Source organism: Oncorhynchus gorbuscha, linkage group LG04 (genome assembly GCF_021184085.1).
Source record: "Oncorhynchus gorbuscha isolate QuinsamMale2020 ecotype Even-year linkage group LG04, OgorEven_v1.0, whole genome shotgun sequence".
Classification (NCBI taxonomy): Eukaryota; Metazoa; Chordata; class Actinopteri; order Salmoniformes; family Salmonidae; genus Oncorhynchus; species Oncorhynchus gorbuscha.
In genome coordinates this window covers 73639722-73651904 of record NC_060176.1, presented here as the reverse complement: position 1 = coordinate 73651904, position 12183 = coordinate 73639722, and the positions used below count along the sequence as shown (strand labels likewise).

The window sequence follows — 12183 nt, the reverse complement described above, 5'->3', positions numbered from 1 at the left end:
ACACACACACCAGTACACTACCATCAACACAGACACCTTTACACTACCATCAACACACACACCAGTACACTACCATCAACACACACACATTTACACTACCATCAACACACACACCAGTACACTACCATCAACACAGACACCTTTACACTACCATCAACACACACACCAGTACACTACCCTCAACACACACACCAGCACACTACCATCAACACAGACACCTTTACACTACCATCAACACACACACCAGCACACTACCATCAACACAGACACCTTTACACTACCATCAACACACACACCAGTACACTACCATCAACACACACACCAGCACACTACCATCAACACACACACCAGTACACTACCATCAACACACACACCAGTACACTACCATCAACACACAGACACCTTTACACTACCATCAACACACACACCAGTACACTACCATCAACACACACACCAGTACACTACCATCAACACACACACATTTACACTACCATCAACACACACACATATACACTACCATCACACACACCAGTACACTACCATCAACACACACACCAGTACACTACCATCACCACACACACCAGTCACACACATCACACCAGTACACTACCATCAACACACACACCAGTACACTACCATCAACACACACACCAGTACACTACCATCAACACACACACACTACCATCACACTACCATCAACACACACCAGTACACTACCATCAACACACACACCAGTACACTACCATCAACACACACACACACTACCATCAACACACACACCAGTACACTACCATCAACACACACACCAGTACACTACCATCAACACACACACACAGTACACTACCATCAACACACACACCAGTACACTACCATCAACACACACACCAGTACACTACCATCAACACAGACACACCAGTACACTACCATCAACACACACACCAGTACACTACCATCAACACACACACAGTACACTACCATCAACACACACACCAGTACACTACCATCAACACACACACCAGTACACTACCATCAACACTACCATCAACACACACACCAGTACACTACCATCAACACACACACCAGTACACTACCATCAACACACACACCAGTACACTACCATCAACACACACACCAGTACACTACCATCAACACACACACCAGTACACTACCATCAACACACACACCAGTACACTACCATCAACACACACACCAGTACACTACCATCAACACACACACCTTTACACTACCATCAACACACACACCAGTACACTACCATCAACACACACACCAGCACACTACCATCAACACAGACACCTTTACACTACCATCAACACACACACCAGTACACTACCATCAACACAGACACCTTTACACTACCATCAACACACACACCACAAATGTACATAACCAGTGCTCAGCTGTTTGACTGTTTAGCGGTCAGTAATGAAATACAGTATAGAAATGCATCTTACTGCCAGTTTGAGAGCCCTGGTCACAGGAATATTAGTTGCATTGGTATTCACAGCACTGCCTAAAGATGTACAAAATGCTTTACATCAGGCATGTGTGATACAGATACAAAACAACATACAACTTACGTTGGGTGACCACTTAAAGTTGACTAGCAACAACAAATGGGACCTAAACGACACCCACCATGAGTGCCCCACAAAATGTTCCCAAGAAGAGGCAAAAAAACAACAAAAAAACACAACAAACTAAAAAACAGGAAGCAAACCAAAAAGTGTAGCAAAACAAAAACAGGGAAATCAAATGAAAGACCTGTAACAGTAAGGGTGTGTGTGTGTGTGTGTGTGTGTGTGTGTGTGTGTGTGTGTGTGTGTGTGTGTGTGTGTGTGTGTGTGTGTGTGTGTGTGTGTGTGTGTGTGTGTGTGTGTGTGTGTGTGTGTGTGTGTCTGTGTGTGTGTGTGTAATCTCGCTTTCATTCTGTCTAAATCCGTGAAGAGTCTTATGACTATTGCGAGGTTGTGAGGGGCGAAATTAATTTCAAACCAAGATCTTGAGTTTCCCCAAAAAACATAACATGCATTATGTAACTTCTTCAACCTTTTATGCCCTGCATTCTGGATTCTTGTATAGCTTTGTGTTCTAAGAAACAGGGTTCTGTAATAACTGGTGACTACTTGGAGTTCTAACAATACTCGTTTAATTAACTTGTTTATCTATTACTGTGGTAATTACACTTTATACTTGATAAAGGGTTTAGTTAGACAGTATACTATAGATAAAAAGGTATCTATAAACTAAGATTTGATATACTATAAACTGTTCCACATACATTATAATGTGCATCAGTGGACATATAGTAATCTAGTGTATAGTAATAGAGTTGTGTCTGCTGTGCTCACCCAGAGGGAGCTGAAGTGTTGTTGGTGGTCTGAGTCCAGAACAGGACACTACACCTGCTGAGTGGGGTCTGTTGGGGAGCTGGGACCTGCAGCCAAAGGAGGGAGATGTCAGTGACAGTTCATCTAATCTGTCTGGTTACAGTATTATGTAGAGTTGTGTTGTCTCTCTTGTCGTGATGTGTGATTTGTCCTATATATATATATATATATATATATTTTTTTAAATCCCAGCCCCCGTCCCTGCAGGAGGCCTTCTGCCTTTTGGTAGGCCGTCATTGTAAATAGTAATTTGTTCTTAACTGACTTCCCTAGTTAAATAAAGGTTAAATAAAAAATAAATACAATCTCTAGAGGTTCAGGCTATTAACTAGGAACTAAATGGAAGCAAACGGGTGAAAATAGGGAGAGACTAACCTGAACTTCTCCAATAACAATTTTTTTATTTGATCTAACTGGGCAAATCCGTTAAGAACAAATTCTTATTTTCAACGACAGCCGAAGAACAGTGGGTTAACTGCCTTGTTCAGGGGCAGAATGACAGATTTGTACCTTTTACCAGCTCGGGGATTCGATCTTGCAACCTTCCAGTTACTAGTCCAACACTAACCACTAGGTTACCTGCTGCCCCAATGCCCATTATCACTGCAAAACTTTGTCTGTTGCAAAATGTTTTGCTACGCTTTACTATGGTGTGCACTAAAGTGTACTGCCCCTATATGTAGGACCTTCCACCCCAACCTGGGATATGGATGCCTGATGAAGACCTAAGGGTCAAAATGTTGTAAATAAATATGACCTGGGAGCACGAGCAGCAGTGTGGCATTTTCCTTTCTGTTTTCCATGAGCCTACAACCCCAGCACCTGTGGAAAGTACCTGGATGTGCGTATGTTCTTCAGGTTTTATACACTAATGAATACACCACGCATGCTGATGTCTTTCTGAGTGCAGGTGCAGTCCCGCTGATAGACTACAGAGGGCAGTGTGACTCCCTTTGAGTGTGACTTGCCACAGGGCAGCTTCCAGTGTTTTTTGTGGAATTAAAAAAGTGCCGGTACTCACTTACATTTTTTTATAAAAAAATTGTGTTATGCCATTTCACAGACGCTTTTCTCATGAAAGACGTTACCGTGGCAGCTCTTCTCATGATAGATGTTACCGTGGCAGCTCTTCTCATGATAGATGTTACCGTGGCAGCTCTTCTCATGATAGATGTTACCATGGCAGCATTTCTCATGATAGATGTTACCGTGGCAGCTCTTCTCATGATAGATGTTACCGTGGCAGCTCTTCTCATGAAAGATGTTACCGTGGCAGCTCTTCTCATGATAGATGTTACCGTGGCAGCTCTTCTCATGATAGATGTTACCATGGCAGCATTTCTCATGATAGATGTTACCGTGGCAGCTCTTCTCATGATAGATGTTACCGTGGCAGCTCTTCTCATGAAATATGTTACCGTGGCAGCACTTCTCCATGAGTGAAGGATGACCAGGAGAGGCTTGACCTTTCCCAGAACCTCCAGGAACGACCGCGATCTCTGACACGAGCCTGACTCCTGACACCAGGTTGACCTCCGCTGCTCTTGGGCTGCATCACTGACCAAAGGCAAACAAAGAACACACCCAGAGCTATCATGGCACGGTCTCTACAACACACAGAGCTGTATGTAATGAGTGTGTACGTCATCGCTAGGTAAGGTAGGTATGCTGTTTTATTTCACGTCTGAATAGGATGCTGGGTCCTATATTAGAGACATACCTCTACTGTTATTCACTTCTGAACTCTTGAATGGTGCACGCCTCCCCTCGTTGTGGATGTCCTGATGGACATGAGGTTGCTCGGAGGGATCAGCCATTTGGTCAGCAGGTAGGGTCATGACGTCAGCAGGTAGGGTCATGACGTCAGCAGGTAGGGTCATGACGTCAGCAGGTAGGGTCATGACGTCAGCAGGTAGGGTCATGACGTCAGCAGGTAGGGTCATGACGTCAGCAGGTAGGGTCATGACATCAGCAGGTAGGGTCATGACGTCAGCAGGTGCTTGGTTCTGCTCTGTTCTGAGGTGGTCCAAACGGGACACACACAGCAGATACTCCTCATACACACTCAGGCCCTCTGACACCCAGCCGTTGGCTCCCCAATCTAGATGTTCGCCCTCTAGTGCGACCCTAGAGGATCCATAAGGTATAATACAACTGGTTCCCTCAAGGCCTGTTTTTGGATCCTCCTCCGCCACCGCCTTCTCCTCTTCGTGTTCCTGCATTCCCAAAACTCTGTCCTCTCTCTCTACACAACCTCTTTCCCTTGATATGAGGTCATGGGCTCTGGATAAAGGACCATATCCAGGCAACCATAGGATAGTGTCACTGTCCACTGAGGAGCAACAGTTTGTAATGCTACTGTCTCTGTCTCTTAGGCTCTCACTGATGGAAACACCATCTCTCCCCTCAGGATGAGGAGCTATTGGTTTGTGGGGAGTCTGGTCTGCCTGAGGGTTGTCTACACCAAGGAAACGTGGTTGGTCATTGTTATCCTCTTGTGGCCCAGAGAACAGGACCAGCTCCTTATGCCCAGGATACTCTTTAAACTCAGGCCCAGAAAACTCACGGCCACCTGGGGTGTGGGAGAGAGTGTGGCAGGGCAGTGGGGTGGTGTATGGAAGCCTGGTCAGAGGGTCTGATTGGCCTACCATGTTTTCTCTCACATTTCTGCTTCTGACAAGATTGTGAAAGGTTCCACAGGGGGAGACAGCAGCTCTTCCACCGACCTCGAGTCGATGCGCTGCTGAAGTAGAGTGCAAATGCGGGGAGGAAGGGGAGGTTCTGCTGAGATTGTGCCCATCCTGACTGGTCCCGAGGAAATTCTTAGCCCAGTCCAACACATGGCGTAGCTTCTGCTGCTCAGTCAGGACTGAGCCCTCCAGGAGTCCGGGATCCATCTCCAGAGAACTCTCCCACTAACACTCACTGTTAGACCCAGGACCACACTGCCCTCTGACCCTCTGGTTACACCCTCTGACCCTGTGGCCACACCCTGTATCATGTGAACTACATCATCTGACCCTGTCTGCATTCCCACCGTCCCGTCCTCTCGCTGCTCCCCGTTGGCACTCCAATCATACTCATGCTGATATCGAAATGATAGAAAGTGAGATAAACTCAATGTATTAAAGCCTTGGTTGTAAGGTTGTAAACATACTGTATGTCATCTATGCACTTAAGTAAAATCAACAGACCAGAAGTACAAACACAAAACTTATAGCCTACACACATATTCAACTGAAAGTGGTTTGCCATATAAACGTTTACTTGTTGCTATCATTTGCTATAAGAATAGCTTCTTACCCAGAAGTCTCTCCACTCCGGTCCCTTCAGCTGCTGAGCTGCTCACACAAACGTTGTTATAGAAACAAGACACATACTTACTCACCAAGGGAGACTGCAGCGAGAGACAGCCCACTACAGGGCTTGGCCAGTGTCTCCATAGCGACAAATGTAAATACAAATTTATACCCTCATAAAGAAAGTAAATGCCTGCTTTCAAAGGACAATGCTTTATAGTAGAAACAATATTGTTTCCACATAATCACGTACAGTACACCATGGGGTAGAGTTTACGTAGGCATTAGGTAAACAAAATGGGTTTTAGAATTTGTATTTCAACGTACAGTCCACATAAGCCACAAGCTTAAAGGCCTAGTGCAGTCAAAAACATAATTTCCCTGTGCTTTATATATATTCCCACACTTTGAGGTTGGAATAATACTGAGAAAATGTGAAAATAATGATAATGTTCTTTTAGTGTAAGAGCTGTTTGAAAAGGCGGCGGGATGGAGTTTTTAATAGAGCAATAATAAAGAGTTTTTTGTTTTCCTCACAGTCGTTGCTTTTTGCTAAGTAGCTATTCTTGTTGAATTATTTTATTGAAAACAACCACAGCAAGGTACTTAATTGTTACCCAGAAATGATTTGATATTGAGATAAAAATGTCTACATTGGACCTTTAATTAACTTTATTTGCCAATATTATTAAAATATTGTGTTTTCTGATTGAAGGTTGTGCTAATTTCAAAAGTCTACATGCTCTTTTATGTTCAATACATTCATTAACTTAACAGTACACCATATTTCAATATATATTCATTTGGGGGGCTTTATTGTGGCAGTATTAACATATAAAACAACCATGTTTTTCATTGAACATACAAACATTCAAAATTCACTTTACAAAGTTCATAAGGCTTTGTGTTCCAGCAGTGGTCAAACAACTGAAAACTTGCTCTTTTTTTTTCAATTTACTCCCAGAGTTGTTTTAAAAGAGACCGAATAACAAAAACAAGTCCTACAAACTGATAACAACAAACAGCTACGGAGGGTAACGCTGCTATCCGTGCAAAACACGCTACATGCCCATTTAACATCGAAATAATCTATGAAAGAACATCTCCTTCCATCTGTACCATGTGATGTCTTACAGGTTTGCATATACGTGTCATACACCTGGACAGTCTTTTTGAATCAGATCACTGAAGAGAAAGTGGGTGGTACGTATGACATCAACTCATGTGATTGCATGTTGTTTTTTAATCACAGTATTTGTGCCGAGCAGAGTCTTGACGGCCAAATCAGCAGTGTATAAATTGCATTTCAGTCTTTCAACTTGTGATGACATAGCTTTATCACTAGCATGGTACTTTATCACTAGCATGGTACTTTATCACTAGCATGGTACTTTCAACTCTCAGTCCTTAAACACTGATTGAAAAACATTAAAAACTAACTAAACATGTTCTGTAGCTCAAATAAAAGAGCTTCATTGTGGGCAGTTTCCCTGCTAAGAAAACATGATAGAAAGGCTGAGAAACAGAGAGTACAAAGGAGAATGCTACGGTGTTATTGGGCTTCAGAACTTTATCGTCCACAGAATACCACGGCCTTTGTCATAGACTGGCTTGTTATGATATGGATAACATGATGTGTGTGTCCATGCTAACATCATCAGTGACATCTGTTAGCAATAAGGTCAGGTGTTAGACATCTAGCTATGTTTATGGTCACAGACACATAAAAGCAACCTATTCTACTTGAGACACAATTCCAAATGGACAATAGTCCCCATGTTTTGAAATGCAGTATCAAACGTGCTGGATTTAAATCAAATTAATCTGCTAAACTGGTTTATGGTTCTACATGATCACTAGTTTCATTATGCATTTCCTCTGACCATCATTATAGAATTTAATTTCTTGCCATCTGATTGGCTTCTTTTAATGCCCCAAAGATTTCAGGCGGACAGTTGGCTTCTAGTGGCTTTCAGAATAACGAACGCTGAACTGAAAACCCCCTACACCTCGCACAACGTCACTCAAGGTTATTATGTGCACTACCCACTGTGCACTACCCACTGTGCACTACCCACTTGCTAAAATATGGATGTCGTGCATGCATCTAAGCTGGAAGGTAACCTACACATGGGTCGCTTACAAGGGAAAGACACAAAGAAAGAAAGTTCTGCACCACGATTGGCTTTTCTCTATATAACAGTATTTACAGACGAAGGCATGCAGTCTGCAGCTCAGAGCTCATCCACAGCATGAGTGAGGTCAGGCCCACTAAAGGGTGTGGCCTATTAACAAAGTACTGACGTTAGGGCATGTCTTATTGGACATGTGTATACATTAGGCCTATACATTGTGTTATACGTGTGTGTGTGTGTGTGGGGGGGGGGGGGGTACCTTGAAAGTGTGTAATGTCTCTGAGAAAAAGAAAACAAGTATTGAAGTCAGTGCCGTGGGAGAACATCTCCTTGGTTCAGCCCACTGTTTAAAGCTGGTTACGCATAACGTTATCGTTTATTCACATGAAAACACATTTGATGATTACACTGTGGCTAATAGAATAGGGGTAATGAGAGTGATTTCTGTGGTCATCCTACAGTACTGCAGACGAGTTAAATACATTGTGGATCATTAGAGTACTTGTAAATTGGGACCAGAAGATTGAGCTGTGACAATGAGTCAGTGCCTGTGTGTTAGAGAATAAAAGATACAGAATTTAACTGACATTTATGGCTACAAACCTGTTGAGATATAATTATAGGGTTAATTAAAGGATATTTTATATTCACAAAATGTTTACGACTATAAAGTTGTGTGTTTCAATGTGGTGTTCGTTTAGATCATATTGTGTTTGCACACACAGAGACATAATTCAACGTGCGTATGTCCTTTCCTGAGAATACGGTCCAAATTGATATACACTCAGTGGCCAATTTATTAGGTTCACCCCGTTCACAAAAATGATTCGCTCCTACAGATAGTGAGTCAGGTGGCCGTGTCTTGCTATATAAAGCAGGCAGACAGGCAGGGAGGCATTCAGTTACTGTTCCATTGAATGTTAGAATGGGCAAAACCAGTGCCCTAAGTGACTTTGTACGTGGTATGATCGTAGGAGCTAGGTGCGCTGAATTCAGGCTGTTCTGGAGGCTAGATGGGTATACCTAATAAACTGGCCATTAAGTGTATTTTGCTATTTCGGCTGATCAGAATTCTGTTCATGCTGTATTACCATTCACTCACAACCAATGAATCTGAACATGTTTTTCCCCAACAAACAGCTGCTTCTCTCAATATTACTGTACTTAAGGTAACATAATAAGTAGATATTAGACTGACAGCTGTATGGCCCTCCCATTCGAACCATCACTTACCAATCATCTGCCACGACGCTTCACCAATATCTTACTAATGCATCATCTTATTGGTCAACCACTACAATCATAAAATAACAGCCATGAATGACTTTCCTTTTCTATACAGCCTGGCATTTCAGTTCCGACTGACCATGAGATATACAGTACCTTCGGAGAGTTCAGACCCCTTGCCTTTTTCTTCCTTTTGTTACGTTACAGCCTTATTCTAAAATGGATTAAATACATACAAATCCTCAGCAATCTACACACAATACCCCATAATGACAAAGTGAAAACAGTTTTTTAAAATGTTTGCAAATTTAACTAAAACCAGAAATACCTTATTTACATAAGTATTCAGACCCTTTGCTATGAGACTCGAAATTGAGCTCAGGTGCATCCTGTTTCCATTAATCATCCTTGAGATGTTTCTACAACTTGATGGGAGTCTACCTATGGTAAATTCAATTCATTGGACATGATGTGGAAAGGCACACACCTGTCTATATAAGGTCCCACAGTTGAGAGTGCATGTCAGAGCAAAAACCAAAGGAGAGCTGCACACTCTAGGAGCTCAGATGCAAAAATGTAATATCCAACGTTTCTGCTTGGCTGTCGAAACGTTGGACATTACATTTTTGCATCTGAGCTCCTAGAGTGTGCAGCTCTCCTTTATTTTTAAGTGTTCTACTCCGCTAGCCAGCACCTCGCTTAAATAGCTGTGCGTTTCTGTTTCTTCTAGAGCAAAAACCAAGCAATGAGATCGAAGGAATTGTCCGTACAGCTCCGAGACAGGATTGTTTCAAGACACAGATCTGGGGAATACCCCCCCAAATTATGCAGCATTGAAGATCCCCAAGAACACAGTGGCCTTCATCATTCTAAAATAGAAGAAGTTTGGAACCATCAAGACTCTTCCTAGAGTTGGCTGCCAGGCCAAACTGAGCAATCGGGGTAGAAGGGCCTTGGTCAGGGAGGTTATCATGAGCCTGATGGTCACTCTGACAGAGTTTTAGAGTTCCTCTGTGGAGATGGGAGAACCTTCCAGAAGGACAAACATCTCTGCAGCACTCTATCAATCAGGCCTTTATGGTAGAGTGGCCAGATGGAAGCCACTCCTTAGTAAAACACACATGACAGCCCGCTTAGAGTTTGCCAAAAGGCACCTAAAGAACAAGATTGAACTCTTTGGCCTGAATGCCAAGTGTCACATCTGGAGGAAACCTGGCCCCATCCCTACGGGGGAGGCACGGTGGAGGCAGCTTCATGCTGTGGGGATGTTTTTCAGCGGCAGGGACTGGGAGACTAGTCAGGATTGAGAGAAAGATGAACGGAGCAAAGTACAGAGATGTCCTTGATGAAAACCTGCTCCAGAACGCTCAGATCCTCAGACTGGGGTGAATGTTCACCTTCCAACAAGACAACAACCCTAAGCACACAGCCAAGACAACGCAGGAGGGGCCTTCTGTAGCTCAGTTGGTAGAGCATGGCGCTTGTAACGCCAGGGTAGTGGGTTCGATCCCCGGGACCACCCATACATAGAATGTATGCACACATGACTGTAAGTCGCTTTGGATAAAAGCGTCTGCTAAATAGCATATAAGTATCTGAATGTCCTTGAGTGGCCCAGCCAGAACCCAATCAAACATCTTTGGAGAGACCTGAAAATAGCTGTGCAGCGACGCTCCCCATCCAACCTGACAGAGCTTTAGAGGATATGCAGAGAAGAATGGGAGAAACTCCCCAAATACAGGTGTAGCGTTATACCCAAGAAGACTCGAGGCTGTAATCGCTGCCAACGGTACTTCAACAAAGTACTGACTAAAAGGTTTCAATAATCATGTAAATGTGATATTTCTGGTCTTTATTTTTAATAAATTAACAACAATTTCTAAAAAACTGTTTTTGCTTTGTAATTATTGGGTATTGTGTGCAGATTGATGAGGGAAAAAAAAACAATTTAATCCATTTTAGAATAAGGCTGTAACCTACCAAAATGTGGAATAAGTCAAGGGGTCTGAATACTTTCCGAAAGGCACTGTAATCTGTTGCTAACATCACATATTGATGTTAAAACTCTCAAATCCACTTGCCAGGTGACTGACTGAAACCTTCAATAATATCACATTTAGTTCAACACAAACAGACAGTTAACCAAACCTGTGCCACCTGACTCCAATGACATCAGAGAATCTGAAACAGTTCATCTGTGTTGTAAAAGATTGTGCTATATCTTTGTAGTAAAACCCATGGTGCTACCAGTCAAGTCGAGTGACAGTAGTCTTTAAAAATAGTTGACTTTGACCCCCAACCCATAGCTTCAATAAACTTGTAAGTAGATCCTCTGACTGAAAAATTCCTGAAATACTTTGCATCACATTTATTTTTTACAAAACATTAAAAAGAACTTCAAAGATTTATTTAGATCAATATTCATTTTTTTGTAAATATACATATATACACTATATATACAAAAGTATGTGGACACCCCTTCAAATTAGTGGATTGGGCTATTTCAGCCACACCCGTTGCTTTCAGATGTATACACTCGAGCACATAACCATGCAATGTCCATTGACAAACATTGGCAGTAGAATGGCCTTACTGAAGAGCTCAGTGGCCAACAAAACGTGGCACTGTCATAAGATGCCAGCTTTCCAACAAGTAATTTCTTCAAATTTCTGCTTTCCCAGTCAACTGTAAGTGCTGCTACTGTGAAGTGAAAACGTCTAGGAGCAACAATGGCTCAGCCGCAAAGTGGTAGGCCACACAAGCTCACAGAACGGGACCACTGAGTGCTCACTACCAAGTTCCAAACTGCCTCTGGAAGCAACGTCAGCACAATAACTGTTTGTCAGGAGCTTCATGAAATGGGTTTCCATCCACAGACAAGCCTAAGATCCCCATGCACAATGCCAAGCGTCGGCTGAAGTGGTGTAAAGTTTTCCGCCATTCGACTCTGGAGTGATGAATCACTCTTCCCCATCTGGCAGTCTGACGGACGAATCTGGGTTTGGCGGATCCCAGGAGAACGCTACCTGCCCAAATGCATAGTGCCAACTCTAAAGTTTGGTGGAGGAGGAATAATGGTCTGGGGAAGTTTTTCATAGGTAGGACTAGGCCCCT

The 12183-nt window shown here is 42.9% G+C and overlaps 1 protein-coding gene across 1 annotated transcript in view; it reads right to left on the bottom strand.

The window, feature by feature from the left end:
* Positions 1–5776, bottom strand: part of LOC124034624 — a 19053-nt gene extending 13277 nt beyond the window's left edge. Inside the window, exons 1-5 of the mRNA XM_046348044.1 lie at positions 5712–5776; positions 4129–5493; positions 3827–3965; positions 2370–2455; positions 1473–1531 (exon numbers count right to left, since the gene is read on the bottom strand). Of these exons, the coding sequence (XP_046204000.1) occupies positions 1473–1531; positions 2370–2455; positions 3827–3965; positions 4129–5305 (1461 nt within the window). The 5' untranslated portion in view covers positions 5306–5493; positions 5712–5776. The remainder of the gene's footprint in view (positions 1–1472; positions 1532–2369; positions 2456–3826; positions 3966–4128; positions 5494–5711) is intronic.
* Positions 5777–12183: the final 6407 nt, after the last annotated feature.